Genomic DNA, 18,457 nt, shown 5'->3' with positions numbered 1-18,457 from the left:
TCGCGTTATCTCAAGAACCGATTGATGGATTCATGCCAAAATTAGGTCATGTTTGTTACTTGCAGAGCCAATGAACTGAGTAGATTCTTGGTTCATAAGGTCAAAGGTCAAAGGTCATGGGCCCATTATGTATGCAAAAATAGCTTGTGAACGCATTCTCATTAGAACTGACAGATGGATTACTATTTAACTCAGAACATCTTGCAGAGCCAATGAACTGAGTAGATTTTATGGTCATGAGGTCAAAGATCAAAGGGTCATATATGTATATGAGAAATTGCTTGTAATCACAATATTCTGAGAACCTGTCAATGGATTACCATTGAACGTGAATTCAATTTTTTTTTCCTGTTTTGGTTTGTAAAATTGCTCTATAACGGAGGCATCATTTTCGACTGCGCGCAGTCGAATTCCATCTAGTTTTTCATATTGTGATCGAGGTGACCCACGTTAACAAAAAGGGGGGATTTTCCAATCGTTGAGAGTTTGTAATCACAAAATTCTCAAAATTGTATAGTTGTGAGACCAAGAGATTACCAAAAGACCAAGAGCGCTGTCCGTATATATATTTTAAGGTGCAATTCTTGTACTTTAATTTAAAGTGAATTATCTTCGTGACGTGTATCCTGGTACGAACTATTCAAAACCCGTATGGTCCTATTTTTGCATACAGGCCTTCAGAGTTATGCCTGGCCGCCCATAACAATATCCTTATAAGTAATACTCATACCTCGCCGAATTCTTACAATACAGTATAGACAAGAATTTACTTTTGGCATTGTATATTTTTCTGTATTCAAACCTTTGTGTGTGTTGATTCCTCGATTTTCAGATAATGTGATACGCTGCAGAACATACGCAGCTGCTCCGGAAGAGCACCGGTTAAACCGTTTTCAAAAGGCAACATATTCAACACAGGTAAACATTATTCAAGGTGAATTAGAGCCAATAATATTTAGGAAAGGAAATCATGTCAATCCGCGACGAAGAGCCGAGTGAAAAGAAAAGTTTGTCAGCTGAGGCAACTTTTCCCAGCAGTTACCCAAACTTGCAGGAAACAAAGTGGTCACACCAGGCAGCTCAAGGCTCGGAGATGGAAGGGAAGAAAGCAACAACTATCCGAAACGGTGGTGGAGACATCGCCGCGGTAGGGCGTGAGAGGTGGAGCGGTCGACTAGATTTTCTTCTTTCATGTGTGGGATTTGCTGTTGGGCTAGGAAACGTTTGGAGATTTCCTTATCTTTGTTACAAAAACGGTGGTGGTAAGTACAGTTTGATCTACGTATCTACACTCTAAAAAAAAGATACCCAATATTGGGTAAAATTTTACACTTTACGAGGGTAAAAAGGGAACATGCATGTTTGTTGGGTAAAATTTGACACAGGGGTGGTTGGGTAAAAATTTACCCAGCAAAATTATTGTTTAATGTTTTACCCAACTGATGTGCAATATATTTGACCCAATGTAAAAGGTAAAATGTTACCTAACGACAACCATGTTCCCTTTTTGACACAACATTGGGTAATTCTTACCCAACTCATCCTGGGTACTCGTTTACTTTTTTTTACCCAAAAGTTGGGTAAAATTTTAACCCAACCTTATTGTATGATTTTTTATTTTTACACAGACTTGGGTAAAAACGAAAATTTGTCCGAGGAGTTGGCTGGAAAGGTCCATGTTACATGTAGTGTATAAGTAGCAGACCTCTCTCTCTCTCTCTCTTGGCTAAGACAGTCTTTCGCTTGGCGTGCTCGCAGTAGGTGACTGCATCACGGATGACATTCTCCATACGAATAATGTATTGTCCAGAATTATGAGGAATTTCATGTCGATATTGAGAAGATTAACACGCATTCATGCAAATAAATGCTGCGGAAAGACACAAGTGCATGATCGTAGTCTATTTCGAACAAAGTCCATCTTCTGTCGATCTTGAACACGATTAATTCGACGAACAGCTGATTCGGACCGACCGACCACGCTAGCGCTTCAATCATAGTTTTTAACATCAGTTGTGTCATAATACCAACGTTTAGGTGTCAAAATTTGTGTTTACCCAACGCGTGGTTCAAATATTAATCTGCATCGTTACTTTCTTACCCCAGAATTGCGCACAGTCGAATGTTGATATGACACTATGGCAAGTGTAATGACATTTCGAAGGGACTTGGTGTTTGGCACAAGGTTGGGTAATACTTTACCCAACTTTTTTAAACAGCGATTTTGCACAGCAAAATTTTGCACTCTATTTTTAGAGTGTACGTAAATGGATGCCTTATCAGTTCACAAATACTGTCTGGAATTGACCGCTATCGAACCGAGAAGGGACAATATTGTGTGAATCTCTTTTAATTATCCCAAGCCGAAACAAAACTTAAAGGCCCACTGCACTACTTGTAGCTACTTGCGCCCTCTATATAACAAACAATGCCTAATCGGAGACCATTGGTTCCCCCATGATCCTCTTTTTTTCTTATGTTAACTGAGAGCTGAGTTGGTGAGATAACCACCTGTCCAGTGACCTTGCAGGGCAGTCTAATCCCTCCTATAAACTACGGCAGATAAGCAGAGAGAAGCACTATTTCGGTTTCATTACATTCTATGTATGGAGGACGAGTGATGATAATTGTTGGCAGAAAGATATAGAGAAAAAACAAGAGAGAGGTGTATTTTTCGTGAGTGGAGTATGGAAAAGGACTGGTGAACCAGGAGAGAGAGAAAGAGAGTGAGTGGGCGATGGTTCCACTCACAAAGGAATACCGCTCTGAAATCCCCTTTCTTTCTTTTAAATTTCTTTGAATTGGTGGTTAAGATCCCTTCATGCAAATAATTACAATTATGGTTTTTTTACCGACCCCTATACTTGGCATAACAAGGTTTATAATGATTACCTAATAGCGGAGAGGCGACACACAATAGGGGCAGTGCAATTTAAATGCATAAAATTGGAGAGAGTGGGAGTTTTATGGAATGCCTTGAAATGAGCCTTTTTTTTTGTTGTGCTCTTAAAAAAGGGCATACGGGCAATGCAATTGGAATTTCAAGGATGGATTAGAATTTTTATCGCTCACGACGTCTATCTAGAATGTTTTGAATTGCCCAAACTCGATCAATGCTCCGACTCCTGGATCCCTGACTGGGGCACTGTACCTGCAACCCACCAGGTGCCCTAAGGCGGACCCCATGGATCCCATTAGTAAAGATAGAACTAGTTACCAAGACAACCCGTTGTTGCATAAAATTGTCCTTAGGAGAGAGTATACCCAGGAGAAAATCTGATAAGCAAATACTATTAATTTCTATGTTTTTCTTCAATAATGGAAAAGAAAACACATTTTTGGCTCGGATCTGATATCCACAATGTATTGAAAAGAATTTACACCACATTAACGCTCCAGCATTCTGCATGGTCTTCTGAAAAATGACTTGAGGATTCACACGACCGGCATGTCGGGTTTATGGGCATTCTGACAATGTTTCTGAGGGTTCAAGAGAACTACATTGCTGGTCTCGTGTGCTGTCTATAATCCCCGCTAAATTACATGCGGGATTTGTTTAGTTATCTTTCTTTGATTTATGTTGAAATATTTGTCTTCACCATGAAAAGATTTTACTAAGCGGTCAGATGAAAGGGGCAGGCGCGGATCCAGGATTTCTTAGGGGAGGGGGCCCAACTTTTTTTTTTTTTTTGCTCCCGAAAATTTGAAAATCGCGCCGGCCGAAAAGTCGCTCAGTGGGGGGGGGGGGGGGGGGGGGGGGGGGGGGGGGGGGGGGGAAGCGGACATTTTTTTTTGGGGGGGGAGTCCCAAAAAAATCGCAACGACTCAGCCAGCCGAAAAGTTGCTCAGTGGGAGTGGGGGGGGGGGGTAGTGAGCACAATTTTTTTTTTTTGGTCCTCGAAAATTTTAAAATTTGCACCCCCCCCCTTGAGCGCCCCCCAAAAAAGGTAAAAATCGCGTGATTTTGCATGATTTTTTTCTCAAGGGGGAGGACCCGGGCCCCCCCTGGATCCGCCACTGGAATATTTTCCGAAACATCACAGAGTACAGAAGAAGTAGTCTACTGATCAATTGCAATCAGCACTCCAAAACCTTTGAAATTTCTCCACTTCTAAATGTCCAACACTTTTGTCCAGTTAATATACCGAGGCCAAAATTAGAGGGAAAAATATCTACACGAGAAAGACCTTTTTGGCTCAAACTTTATATTTCACACACTACATAACTAAATGAAGTTAATATCAACTTGGAGGTATTTTAATTATCGATCTTTTGACACCAAATTCATTGGTGATTAGAGGTTTTACTTAAAAGTTATCTTTAAAGCTCGATGTAATGACGCCAGACACGTTTTCGATACGCCATGTCAAGTATAAGCATACAGGATTGTGGGCAAAAATGTAGTTTTATTGGAAATCAAATCAATAATTTTGGGTTACTATAACTTTTCGCTGAAAAGAGATATAAGCCTCTCCTTAGAACAGGGTATTTTCCTTGTACATGGGTAAATTCCTGGGAAGTAACGAAAAAGGGCACCCCTCCAATTCTAATATATGGAAATTAACGGTTTTCGAGAAAAAATAATGATTTTATTTCAATTCTCGATGTTAATTGACCTCAATTCCGTTGAAATTACTATCGTAATGTGAATAATTAATTTTTTCTTTCATATGACACCAAATTCATGGCGGTTCAAGGTTTTCTTAAAATATTATTTACAAAATACTATTTTTCGTCAAAAGGGCGTCTTTTTTGGAGGCCCCCTCCGCTAAAAAAAAAAACTGAAATATTGTGTATTAAAATATGATTATGATAAAATATTTCGAATGAACAAGGTGTGTTTAGTTTGTGTGGTAGTGACAGGCAACTCGGTTCAATACAATTCAAGTTTATTTCCACAATCTGATAAAAAACGTAACAATCAAAAGACAAACAAGAATACATCATAATTCATAAGTATAATATAATAGACAGAGGCGGCGGAGCAACTTCCTAAGTGGGGGGCACCAACAAAAAAGGGCACTTTCTGGAAAAAAGGGCACCTTCAAAGGGAAATCTCAAAGCGGAAATATACATTTTTTAATATAAGATAATTGCGTAAGCACAGGCGCGGATCCACGGGCCGATTCTACCAGCCCGGCCCCCCCCCCCCCTTGCCCCGTAAACCGGTTTAAAAAATGGGATAGTAACGTAAGTTTTACCTTATAAAAAACAAAAGCGACCCCTGACCCCCCCCCCCCACCCCCTGACCCCCCTTAAAAATAACAAAAACATTCCCCCCCCAAAAAAAAAAAAAAATTCCCCCGCTCATTCGCCGCTAAATATTTTCTCAAGATTTGGCCCCCCCCCCTCTTTCCGCCGGCTCCGCCCCTGGTCACAGATGGTCGTTACTGTAACACTATATGACAGATTGGAAAGATGTGTAAATCATTGAAATTATAACCAGTATACGATGCGAAAATGATTCTTCTCCAACTTCCGGATACCAACCTGGAAATTTTGGTTGCGTCCTACGGGACTCAATTACCCACTACTTTTGCAAAATTCGTGCGTGAGATTTGGTTAGTTGGTGAGTCCAGGACGCAATAACGTCACTTTCAGCGACTCTTGCTTATACATGTTTATATTGCTCTACAAAACGAATCTGCCACCAACTGTAGAAATATGTGAGAGGAAGAGAAGACATTGTACTCGCTTGTATTATATTTTAAACAGACATTTTATTTTCACCTATAAAAATGTACTTATGAAAATAAATGGTCAACATTAAAATTTTTAGTTTTTAGCAAGTGTCTCATTTGAATTAAATATTGCTTCAGACCATGATTTACGTCATTCAACAAAAATATTGTGACCTGCCGGTGACACACATGCGGCATCAAAATATTTGTGCTTCTCTGACCGTGATTAAATGCCTAAAACTCCTGAGCTTCCGGGGCTCCGCCCCCTGAACCCCTCACATCAATTTACGCTTCGCTCTCTACCCTGCTACTTTAGCACACCCATTTTGATAAACGTTCCGCGGGGCCTGTGTATATAATATACACGCATAAAACACTGATCTTTATGGTGTCTTTAACGTGACATAGCTTCTTCTCCCCTTGTAAACGAGAAAGAAAACAAGATCAATTAAAGGGATTAAGCGACAAATAATGATTGTGATTCAAATTGTGCAATTATTTTTTTGAATAAGCACTGCTATTCACCAGAATCTTCTTCGTAAAAACAACTTTTACAAATCTCAGCCATGCTCACTGAGTTGAGACGTTCCATTCAATTTAAAGTACTCATTAAAGTATACACTTCTCCTACTCTGATAGTGATCTCAAAGCACAGTCGCAGAATTGCATGGCTGATATTTGTAAAAGTCGTTTTTACAAAGAAGATTCTAGTGAAAAGCATTGCTTATTAATAAAAAAAACCTTTGCATCAATTTGAATCACAATGGTTATTTGTCGCAAGATCTTTTTATTAAATAACCTTATTTTCTTTTTCGTTTGCAGGGGGAGAAGAAGCTATATCACGTTAAGAAATTATAAAGATCAGTTGTATTATGCGTATATACATATGAATACAGAACAAAATGTTGATTATCAGAATGTCATTTTTGGAATACCTCTATAAGAATACCCCATCTTACTTCGCTGATACCGCATTGTCTTAAGCTCGTATCAGTATTAGTAGCCAATATAAAGTTATTATTCTTTATTCAGTTCAGTATAATGCTTTTCCTCAAAAATAGTGAGCTATTTTTTAAGGGTTGAGAAGCTAAGAAATAGTTTCATTTGTACATTACACAAACCCTGAACCATTGCATAATCAGTGGCGGATCTAGGGGTGGGCCGAAACGGCCGCGGCCCCCCCTATTGGCGAAGCAAAAAAATTGAGAAGGAAAAAAGAGGAAGAAAAAAAGAAGGGAAAAAAAAAGGGGAAAAGGAGAAGATAAAAGAAAAGAGAACAAAAAGTAAAGAAAAGAGAGAGAGTTCAAAAAGAGGAAAGAAAAAGAAGAGAGGAGCCGGTGAGAAAGCAAGACAACGAAATGGCACTAAAAATTAGTGACAGTAACGACGAATAAGGGAAAGACAAGGGGAAGGGGGTGCGTGAAGGCGGATGCATTAAGGGGAGGGGGGGGGGGGGGGTGACTGGCCGTATTCTTATTTTTAGGTTATGCGAAACTGAGTCGAAATTATGCTTCTTTTCAAAACAATCTTAGCATGCTTGTTTATGTTAAGCTGGAGTGCATGAAAAGGTTAGTGTAGAAACACTTCTGAAAAGGCCGCGCCCGGCCCCTCCAAAGAACGGCAGAATGGTAATCTATAAATTATGGGGTCATTCTTGATGGCTTGGGAGTCGTTATTAAGGAGGGGGCCGGCCCTACTCAAATGGTAGTGACAGTAACGATGGATAAGGCAGAGGGGGGGGGGGGGGGTCGAACCCCCCTCAAATTTTTGTCAAGTTGTCAAGTTGGTCCTGATGTGTATAATGCGTAGACCAGGGGTTCTAAAAACTTTTTCTTTGACGGTCCAGAAGCGATTTCTATGAAAGCTGTAAGGTCCGAAATGACACTTGTATACTGAAGATAATGAGGCTTGTTTTTGGTCTATATCTGATCCAAGGAGAATTGTTACAGTTTAAAAAAAAAACAGAACCGCCAGTGCTTCCACTCGTTTAAATAGAGTTTCCTGAAAAAGAACACCCAATATCCTGGAATTTGAAAGAATTTTCTTAAAACATTCAAAATGCCTCTTACGTGGATTTCTTATTTGGATGAATCGCTATGACGTTTTAATATGTATCAATTATTGAGTGGGCTTATTTTGCTTTCTAATGGATCCATACAACGTGGCAGAGCTTGAGGGGTCTGGTAGAGCCTTTTCAAGAAAGAAATTGTCTTTAGGAGAAAAAAAGAGGTTATTTCTAAAATGAAATGAAAGGGTTATTGACTTTCAAGAGAGAAAATTGTCTATAAGAGAGGAAGAGAGGTTATTTCTGAAATGAAATGAAAGGGCTCTTGTCAAATAGCCCTTTCATTTCATTTTTTCTCTCGAAATAAACTCTCTTTCTCTCTTATAGACAATTTTATGAGATGGAATCTTCAATCTGAAGCCTTTTTGTGCTCTTTGAAAATGGCACACTGAATGGGGGCAGTGCAATTTAAATTTCAAGGGATGGATTAGAGTTTTTATCGCTCTTGAAAGTCAAATAGCCCTTTCATTTCATTTGAGAAATAAACTCTAATACATTCCTTGATATTTAAATTGCGCCGCCCCTATTGTGTCCTCTTTTTAAAGAGCACAACAGAGCCCTCAGATTAGGCAGCAAGTAGCAAAACAAACCCGTAACACTGGACACAACATTCAATGGGATGATGCCCATATCATTGAGTTTGAAACGCACTTCTGGTCAAGAATGGTAGAAGAAGCATCTGCATAAAAAGGATGAATCCTTCACTGAATAGGGATTCTTGCTATACACTTTTACCTTTGTGTAAATAATAAAAAGTCCACGGGCGTGGTTGTTAGAAGCTTAAACTACATAAAACTCTCTCCAATTTTGCAGGGGGAGAGCCTTTGTCGGGAGTCTTTAATAATAAAAGGGATAAATCCTTCACTGAATAGGGATTCTTGCTATAATGTTACCTTTCTTCGCTCCAGTGATCTCGAGGCAGCAGACAGCAAGAAATTGTGTAAATAATTCGCTGTTGCCGGGAGTCTTGCATGGGGCGGAGCACCAGGAAGTTCTTGAACTTTAAAAAAATTAGGAAATTCCAAATAGTCGTCATGAGCGATAGAAATTGTAATTTCCTCCTTGAGAGTCACATACCCCCTTTCATTTCATTTTAGAATTTAACCTCTCTTTCTCTCTTAAAGACAATTTCATATAACTTCTGTTTTCGTATTGTTGTACTTTCGTCCGCAGACTACTTAAGCACATGTCGAGCCAACTCAGTCGGAAATGTAATATGTAGGCCTAAGTGTAAAGTTAAGTTTCATGTTCTTCCTTTTTTCTTTCTTTCTTTCTCTCCCTCTCTCTGTCTCTCTCCTTTTCCTCTATCTTCTTTAAAAAAAAAAAAATCTTTCTTTTCTTCTCATTTTTCTGTGTGTGACATGCGTTGCGCGTACGTCTATCAATGTCTTAATATGGTAGATTTACATTTTGATGTTTCCCTTTGTAGGTGCACCTTATATTCCAGAAAGTGCCCTATTTTGATGGTCCCCCCCCCCCATGTATTGATCTCGATAAAAAATAAATTTCTCATTAATTCTATTTCCAATATATCTAATACTTGCACTAAACTCCAATTAAAAAAAAATCGTCTACTTTCTCTCAAGACAACATTATATAAAGGATTCATTAATGCAAGGCTATCACGCGAGTAATCTCTCAATTTCTAACTTCCTGCTTTCCTCATCTCCCAGTCTCCATTGCTTTAATATTCCTCGTTACTTCCTTCCAATTGAACTCCAACTTAATTGATGTTATACACTGTATCTATTCTTCAACTACAGGTAGATGCAAATGTTACTCAAAATCCATTATATAAATCACACTCAGGATACAGCCAATCGACGAGAATTGCTTCAATCTATATTTTACATGTATCATTAATATATGGTTTTACAATGGCTATGGTGATGAGTTGTCTAGGTAACATGTTGATGTGTTTGTTAAAATGTATTACCATGGTGCACCTTTTTGGTTACAAACAAATTATGTGTATGTATTAACGTAAGTTCGTGCCTTTACATATCACAGTAGAAATCAATGTTTTATATTTGATGCAGAATAATATTAATATTTGGAGATTAGAAACACAAACAGTTTCCATAACCGTTCAAGTGTTTCAAGAAAAAGTTAAGAAAACTTTCTCCTGGATGTAAATTGGAATTTTAAGCGGTTTCATTGGAATTAATCGAGAAATTCCCCTCGCTAGCGTGTAAATAAAAATACGCCGGCCGGCCATACGTAAATGGCAGTGACGGTAACAACGAATTAGGAGGAAGGGGTGCATACGTGAACTACAAGCGATGATGATGGGGCGGGTGGCAGGGGTAGGGGCAAAGTTCGCCCCACTCTTCAAGTACCCCCCTCCCCAAAGGGCCACTTTTACTTTGTAAAGAAGTGCCCCTTCCCCTTTTTAACTCGAATAAGCGCACATTTCATCAACACATGTGCCCCCTTTCCTATCTGATAAGGGCTATTTAGAAAAATGAGGCCCTTCATAAATAAAAAGTGTCCCTTTTCATCTCTGGTAAATGACCATTTTCATATATGAGAAGTTAATTCTTTTCACTTCAGTGCGCTCTTCACCTCCGATAATTGCCCCTATTCAAATCTGAGAGATGCTCGTTTTACTTTGAAAAGTACCCCTTCCCCTCCTGATAGGTACTCTTTTCATCTATGATGGGTGCCCATTTTCACCTTTGCTAACTGCCCTTTTATTTTGAATCGTGCCCCTTTCCCTTTCTATTAAGGGACCTATCCCCTTTTCATAAATGCCCCTTTTCACCTCTGATAAATCAATTTCTGATGGATGCCCCTTTTCCGTCGACAAATGCCCATTTCCCATACTCATGCCCAATCTCATTTCTGGTGAGTGCCTCCTTTCAGGTTTAAGAAGTGCCCAGTTTAAACCTTGATAATTACTCTTTGTACCTTGACACATGCTCCTTTTCTTTTCTAATAAGTGTCTTTATCCCTTTCGATATGTGCCCCCTTAACCTCTCATCATCAGGCACGTAGGCACGGGGGGGGGGGGGCACGGGGGGGGGGCACGTGCCCCCTAACCTGCTCATCGTTAGTCTTGCACTAATTTAAAGCGACTAAGAGTAATTTCCCCTAAAGCTTGCTTGCTCGCTCGCATTTATAATTATATGTCACTTTAAAACAAATGTTTTTTCAGTCTTCCGTGATGCTTATAACCCCATCATGATTTGGTTTTTTCCTCTTTATAAGATGTAATTTTTCACTCTGCGACCTCACAGATCTTACATTTTTTTCTCGCTCGCTTTGCTCGCTCGCAAATGAATATTCAGACAATCACACTCAGCCGAAAGTGTGATGCTTAAGCAAAAACTTGTATGATATATAAAGAAAAACAAATATTGAAATCGTCCCTGATAATGGGATCACAATGAAAGGGTATATACCAATGTCTAAAAATATGTATAATTTCGCCTTGAGATTTCGCTTTGTAGGTGCCCTTTTTTGTTGGTGCTTTCCACTTTGGAAATAGCTCCGCCGCCCCTGCTTACGCATTAGCGCCAGCGTTAATTTCACGCTTGCACGCACAGGGTGTGTGTGTGTGTGTGTGGGGGGGGGGGGGGTTCCTCTCTAGCTCTGAAGCTGATTTTTTTTTTTACCTAGATTCGTGCGATTCGGTTAATACTTTTAGAGGGAGTCTGAGGGGTGATGTGCCCCCCTCTGAAGCTGACATTTTTTTGGATTTTTGAAACCGGATTCGTGCGTTTTGGTTAATACTTTTTTGGGGAGTCTGATTTGATTTCAAAACACCTGCAGTTAATGCGGGATGGTGTTGCAGCCTCTCTTTCCCCGAAAATTTAAAAATTACCAATATGCATTTGTTATATCTTATCTCGTATATTTTGGTGACAATTAACACTTTTCACAACATACATAAGCTCAAATTTCCGCTCACTCGCCAAATTATTAAACCAGGAAATAGATATTGGGGCAAGAGGCTTCAGCCCCCACTGATGGAAATGTCAAAAAAATTGCGCGCGAGCATAACTTGAAAACGGGGAATGTTGATATCGGACAAGAGATGTGACGTGAGCATGTCCCCTTTCCAAAATAATTGTGCCCGTTTGTAGGTACCAGTACACTATTAAAGTACAGTGCTTCTAATATGACCTTGTCCGTATTGGTAAGTTTAAAATAATGGTCTGCGCGAATTTCGAATTTCCGGCCCCCCCCCCCCCCCCTATTGGAAAATCCTGGATCCGCGCCTGGCATAATGATGGTGGTTCTCTCTCTCTCTCTCTATTTATTTTAATCATGCATTATCAACTACATAGAAAGCAGCAACAGAAAACTTAGGGTTATCTGGGATAGGTGAAAGTGAGAGTTAAAAAGAAAGTCATGTAAAAAATGGCGCTTCACCTCCCCCCACCCCGAAAAAACAACAAAATAGTGGTCTTCCTCTCCAGCATCCCTCCCCCCCCCCCCCCCCCCCCCCCCCCGCTTATTTACCGGCCGGCTGAGTCGGTGCAAACAAATTCCCCCAAACTGGACCAAAAAATATGTATATATATATATATATATATGTGTGCTCTTACCCCCCCCCCCGCTCATTCACCGTTCGCCGACTGGCTGATTCGCCGCTAAATATTTTCTCAAGATTTGGCCCCCCCCCCCCTCTTGTCGCCGGCTGGATCCGCCCATGCGTAAGCATCATACTTTGCAGTTGGGTGTGATGGTCTGAAAATTCATTTGCGAGCGAGGGAAAATTTTAAGATTTGTGAGGTCGCAGTGCGAAAAATGAGATCTTATAAAGAGGAAAAAACCCAATCCTGGCACTCACCAGGGATGAAAAAGGCACTTGTCAAAGTAAAACGAATATCTCTTAGAATTGAATAGGACATTTAAAAGAGATGAAAAGGGGCACTTATGAGAATGAAAAGGAACTGTTTTCATAGGCGAAATGGGGCATTTATGAAAAGGGGAAGGTGCTCTTTTTTAATGGGGCACTTTTGTGCCTGAAAAGGGGCACTTACTAGAGATTAATATGACTGAGGGCCCTCATGGAGAACAGTATGAATACTGCTGAGGCTACCCTGGGTAAACAAGACATATTATTATTATTATTATTATTATTATTATTATTATTATTAAAAAGGGCATTTGTGAGAATGGAAAATGGACACTTATTGCAAAGGAAAATTGGAACTTGTCGAAGGAAAGGGGTACGTGTCAAAATAAATGGAGCACTTATCAGAGGTGGACAGGGGAAGTGGAATATTTGAAAATTAATAGGGGCACTTGTCAAAGTAAAATGGGCACTTTTCCTATGTCAAAATGGGCACTTCTTACAAAGTTAAAGAGGCACTTTTCCTATGTAATAAGGGGCACTTTTTGGTACTTGAAAAAGTGGGAGCCCCCCCCCCCCCCATAGTCCCCCCGGGAGCGCCACCTCTGGTAAAATAATGGTGGGATCGACAATAGGCCTACAGGCTTTTTGTGGTCAATCCCTGGAGTATATATATATATATATATATATACATGAAAGTTAAATTTAACAGAACATGAACTAAGTAAACTAACAAATACATCAACAGCAATTACAATAAGACAACAAAAAAGGTGGGGAAAAGGAATGGGAGCGGAAGGGAGAAGCCAGGCAAATTAAAATGAATTTAAAAGATGATTTTGATATGTTCGCTTAAAAACTGAAAGACTTTTGGTTCATTTCAAGGTATTCGAGAGATTATTCCACATGATCAGCCCTGAGTATTTGATAGTACATCTAGAGATATATTTATAATTAGGAACATGAAAAATGTGTGTGTTATATATTATACACATATTTTCCTTGATGAAACAATGTTCTACTAAAAAAATAAGCATGATATTTGACTTTGGCCCCCACTTATTGGAAATTGTTTATGTTTCTCGACTGTGACCCTTTCGTTTTAGGTGCTTTCCTGATTCCATACTTCATTTGCGCCGTTCTTGGAGGCATACCGCTCTTTTTCATCGAGGCTGCCCTAGGACAGTACACTTCCCTAGGAGGCATCAAAGCATGGAAAATATGTCCTCTTTTTCAAGGTAACCTCACTCACTATTATATGTTTACCGATCTTCTGTGAAACCCAGAGCCCCGTGGCATAAAACTTACCATTGATGGCAAAGTTTCCATCAATGGTTAGTTTTTGTGCAAGGGGGCCCTGGTAATGGCATCGTATCACGAATCCCTACAAGTTCACCGACATCCCATTGAAACGCGTGTTAAATTTATTACACGCATTTCGATGGTTGGTCCGCGGACTTTGTACTTATGGTGGTTCTGTGAGACGCTGCAATATTCAATAAGTTAGTGTACTTTTACCAAAATTGTAAAACCCTTCTAGATAAATACTTGATTCATGCTAATAAAAGGTAGTGTAATATTTATCCATTTATCCATCGATGGCCCAGTTTATGATGCCGCGAGGTGGAAAGTCGCAACCAATCGCTTTTATTTTTTAAATATTTTTATGTGTCAAGATCTTTCCCGCTGGAGGAACAATTTTTAAGCGGAGAGGGTATATATTTCCCTTTATTTACCCTATTCTTTATCTTTACAATGCGTTTAAAAAAGCACACACTTCGAAAATGTCTCCCAAATTAAAATTTAACGACATCTGCATCATAATTTTTAATGAAAATATAGGTCAAGGTCTATTCAATCAGATGTCTCTAAAAGTATTGACCATGTTTTACGCTTGAGTGAGTACTGGTCAATTTCGAGAAAAAAAATTGCGGGAATTGGTATGCGCATAAATGGCTAGTCTTGAATTGGAGAAAAGTGAAAAATAATTACATTCTTTCCGTTTATTATCAATACTTAATGTTAATTATCAGTTGATCTTTGATCTTACATCTGTTGTCATGCATTAAACCCTCCCCTCCCACACACACAAACATACAGGGGCGGATACAGCCGGCGGCAAGAGGGGAGGGGGGGGGGGGGGGGGGGGAGAGAGGCAAGACTTGAGAAAATATTTAGCGGCGAATCAGCCAGCCGGCGAACGGCGAATGGGGGGGGGGGGGGGGGGGGGCGGGTAGAATCGGCCCGTGGATCCGCGCCTCACGTAGTTTACATTTCAGATTAGTCTAGCTTCTCTGATTTTGCATGTTTGTGTTTAGCATTTTGACAGAATGTAATGGAGTACAGAAAATGTACACACATTGTTTAATTTTCATAAAAGACAGATACAATTGAACTTTGAAACAAGCAATATGATTCCTTTGTTTATCACGTCTCTTCTTTTAATTGATTTGAACCATCAAATTAACGTACTAATAAGGCTATATATTTGCTTTTTTTTTTTTTTACCCCTAATCATTTGTTTTTGTTCTAATCGCCCTGTATCGATTTTTATTGGTATTACTCAGTTGTGTATATATTGTATGTATGTTGTTTTTATTCAGACTGAGATAAAGGCCGATATTCATGACACATTGCTGTCTGCAGCATATAGAAAACATGCAGTCTAAGGCATGTCGATATTTTTCACATCCATCTTTAATTGAAGAAAATATTACGATTCAGTGTTTTTAAAATGATTATTTTGATAAACTTGTATAAAGATTAACTATTTAAGCAAAATTCGTCTGGTCACATGCTTGGCCGGTCATCATTTTTAAAATCAGGCATTTCCATTCTAGTTGGCCCATTGATATATGTATATTTTAAATAAAACTTGTTAAACATGTATATATATATATATATATATATATACATACATGAAAGAGCTAAGGTTTTTTTTGATTACTTGTAATGGCCATCCTATTAATTGTTCACTGTCCAGGGCCATGTCTTATAAAGAGTTGCGATGGATCCAAATCAATCGCAAGTCTTCTAATAAATCGCAAATTTGCAGTCTCCTATCTCTTATGTACATGGTTGAGATTGATACCATTTGCTAGTAAGTTGCGGTTAATCACGACTATTCATAAGACTCGGCCCATGCAGGTTTACAGCTCTGTACCTACAGATGCAGATTTCAAGTGTCAACTTTGAACTGTGAATTGGTTTTAGTTCTAGTAAAAAGTAAACAGATAATTGATTATGTCATGGCTTAAAAAGGGGTAAAAATCGGGAGCTTTCTACGGACCAGGGGGTGTTTCACAAAGATCCTAAGTTGAACTTATCTCTACGTCGGACTTAAAAATTATGGAAAGCCGTTAGCATTTTTGAAAATATTTTATAAAAGTTATTTTAAAAGGCATAAAATGTTAATTCGAGTCATTCATATTTTCTATTATCAAGGAGATTTCATGTTCTTGATGTGGAATTTATGAAAAGTCTAAACTACGTGAATTTTTGCATTAGAATATATTTCGTTTTAAGGCTTCAAATGGCTCTTCGTAATATTTAAGTCGAACTCAGAGTTAAGTTCGACTTGGGATCTTTGTGAAACACCCCCAGGTCACTGTTTTCTTAGATTAATCCTCTTCTTTATTCACCTTTTTAGCCATGGACAGACTGGTATATTGAGTGATATACTATGATAGCGACTGGAGATTGACATTTATGCAATTCTGCCCTTTTCAGTTGTTTTGGATGGTTAATCAGTCTTGATTTAAATTTTTCATGGTTTAACACGTTGTTTGATATATTGTCCGTTTGTTGTTATGTTGGTTGCAATGAAATACTAGAAAGGGGGAAAAATTGTTTCACTGTATAAAGTGTACTTGTACTTAGTAGCTAGTGTCCGGGATAGTGACAAATACATCTCAAAAGAATGGAATACATATGAAAACCCTTGATTCAGTTCACTTATTTTTGTTTCGTGATTGCAGGAATCGGTATTTCTACCTGTGTGATTGCCTGGTGGTGCAATATCTACTATGTGGTGATCCTTGCGTGGGCGCTCTACTACCTATTCAGTTCCTTCACCAGCGAACTACCATGGGCACACTGTGGGAACAGTTGGAATTCACACTTCTGCGTAGAATATGAAGTATGGCTTAGTTTTTTGGTCATCACAAACGGCCAATCGATGGCGTAGCTAATGGGGCCAGGGAACGGGGCATCCCCAGTTGACCAACTTAATATTAGAGAAAGATGCGTGAGAGGGAGGGGGAAAGCAGAAATGAAAGGGAAGGACTTATTCACATTTAAGACCTATGCCACTCTACCCCCCCCCCCCCCACCCCCGCCGCCGCCGCCGCCGCCGCCACCCACCTCACTTGCTGAGCCTATGCTACGTCATTTTTACAGTCGTTTGGATATTCAATGTAATCCTTTCCAGGTACGAGAAACGCCCGGCTGGAATGCTCCCAAGGGAGTGGAGATTGTGCACACAGTGTGTGCGGGCAAGCATTAAATCCAATGACCGGGGTAATAGTATATTTGTAAAGCGCTTAGAGATATTTGTATTAAGCGCTATATAAAAATTAAATATTATTATTATTATTATTATTATTATTATTACATCAATTAATTCCCTTTTTTTTTGGGGGGGGGGGGGGGACTACCAAAACTCTATCTAAAAAATGAAAATCCTTCTTTCAAATTCCCATCTTTCTGATTTCATATTAGATAGACCTTTTAAGTTTGAATTCCTTCAATAAATATAACCTTAAGTCTTATATAATTTCATTTCGGGTATCAATACCAGGATTTATAATTTTACCAATCCTTGTTTTCTTTGCAGAATAATTTCACATGTGTGAACGAGACGGTTTTCTCGAATGACAGTCTGACTTTGATTGAGGAGATGGTGGCTGGTACCAATTATACATGTGCTGAGTTCCTCAAGAGTACACCAGTGGAGGAGTTTTGGGAGTGAGTTCCATTCGGATTCACCCGGGTGCACGAAAGAAGAATGCATCAAAAAAATGTGTTTTTTTAATAAAAAATGGCATAATAACGATAGGCCTATATGCAGGAATGGGTTGTTATTTGTAACTAGTGTCCGTTTCTATAACGCTCTATAGTGTATACGACCCAGGGTATATGAACGTATCGTATTTGATTAACCAAATCAATTACATGTTATTATCATTACTGTTAGTATTATTATCACCTTCATCATCCTCATCATTATTATCATTATTATTGTTGTTGTTGTTGTTGTTGTTTCCTCCTACATGGTATGGGTTTACTACTCCTGGGCTGAGAGAGACAGCTGCTTGAGATAAAATGCTCTGTAGGCGGGATATGAAACCTGGGCCTCGTTCATGGAATGTCAATTGAATAAGCTATTCTACGATCCACAGTGCCGTACCCCTCCTTCCTTCCTTCATTCCCTCATCTTCCTTCCTCCCTCCCCCTCCTCCCTTACCCTCCTCCCTACCCCTCCTCCCTACCCCTCCTCCCTACCCCACCCTTACCCTCCTCCCTCCTCCTCCTCCCTCCTCCTCCTCCTCCCCTCCTCCTCCCCTCCTCCTCCTCCTCCCCTCCTCCCCTCCTCCTCCCCTCCTCCTCCTCCTCCCCTCCTCCTCCCCTCCTTCTCCTCCTCCTCCTCCTCCCTTCCTCCTTCTCCTCCTCCTCCCCCTCCTCCTCCCCTCCTCCTCCCCTCCCTCCTTCCTCCTCCCCTCCTTCTCCTCCTCCTCCTCCTCCTCCCCTCCTTCCCTCCTCCCCTCCTCCTCCCCTCCTCCCCTCCTTCTCTTCCCCTCCTCCTCCCCTCCTCCCCTCCCTCCTTCCTCCTCCCCTCCTCCCCTCCTTCTCTTCCCCTCCTCCTCCCCTCCTCCCCTCCCTCCTTCCTCCTCCCCTCCCTCCTTCCTC

At 40.0% G+C, this 18,457-nt stretch overlaps 1 protein-coding gene across 1 annotated transcript in view; it reads left to right on the top strand.

The window, feature by feature from the left end:
- Nucleotides 1–611: 611 nt before the first annotated feature.
- The window catches only part of LOC764578 (sodium- and chloride-dependent GABA transporter 2), a gene marked incomplete in the record, with an annotated part of 21,779 nt that continues 3,933 nt past the window's right edge, over nt 612–18,457 (top strand). Inside the window, 4 exon segments of the mRNA XM_030971974.1 lie at nt 612–1,262; nt 13,657–13,788; nt 16,528–16,688; nt 17,385–17,515. Of these exon segments, the coding sequence (XP_030827834.1) occupies nt 971–1,262; nt 13,657–13,788; nt 16,528–16,688; nt 17,385–17,515 (716 nt within the window).

The sequence above is a fragment of the Strongylocentrotus purpuratus genome, unplaced genomic scaffold (genome assembly GCF_000002235.5).
Source record: "Strongylocentrotus purpuratus isolate Spur 01 unplaced genomic scaffold, Spur_5.0 spur5_scaffold_6, whole genome shotgun sequence".
NCBI lineage: Eukaryota > Metazoa > Echinodermata > Echinoidea > Camarodonta > Strongylocentrotidae > Strongylocentrotus > Strongylocentrotus purpuratus.
The sequence above is the reverse complement of the archived record's forward strand: the minus strand, read 5'-3'. Positions and strand labels throughout refer to the sequence as shown.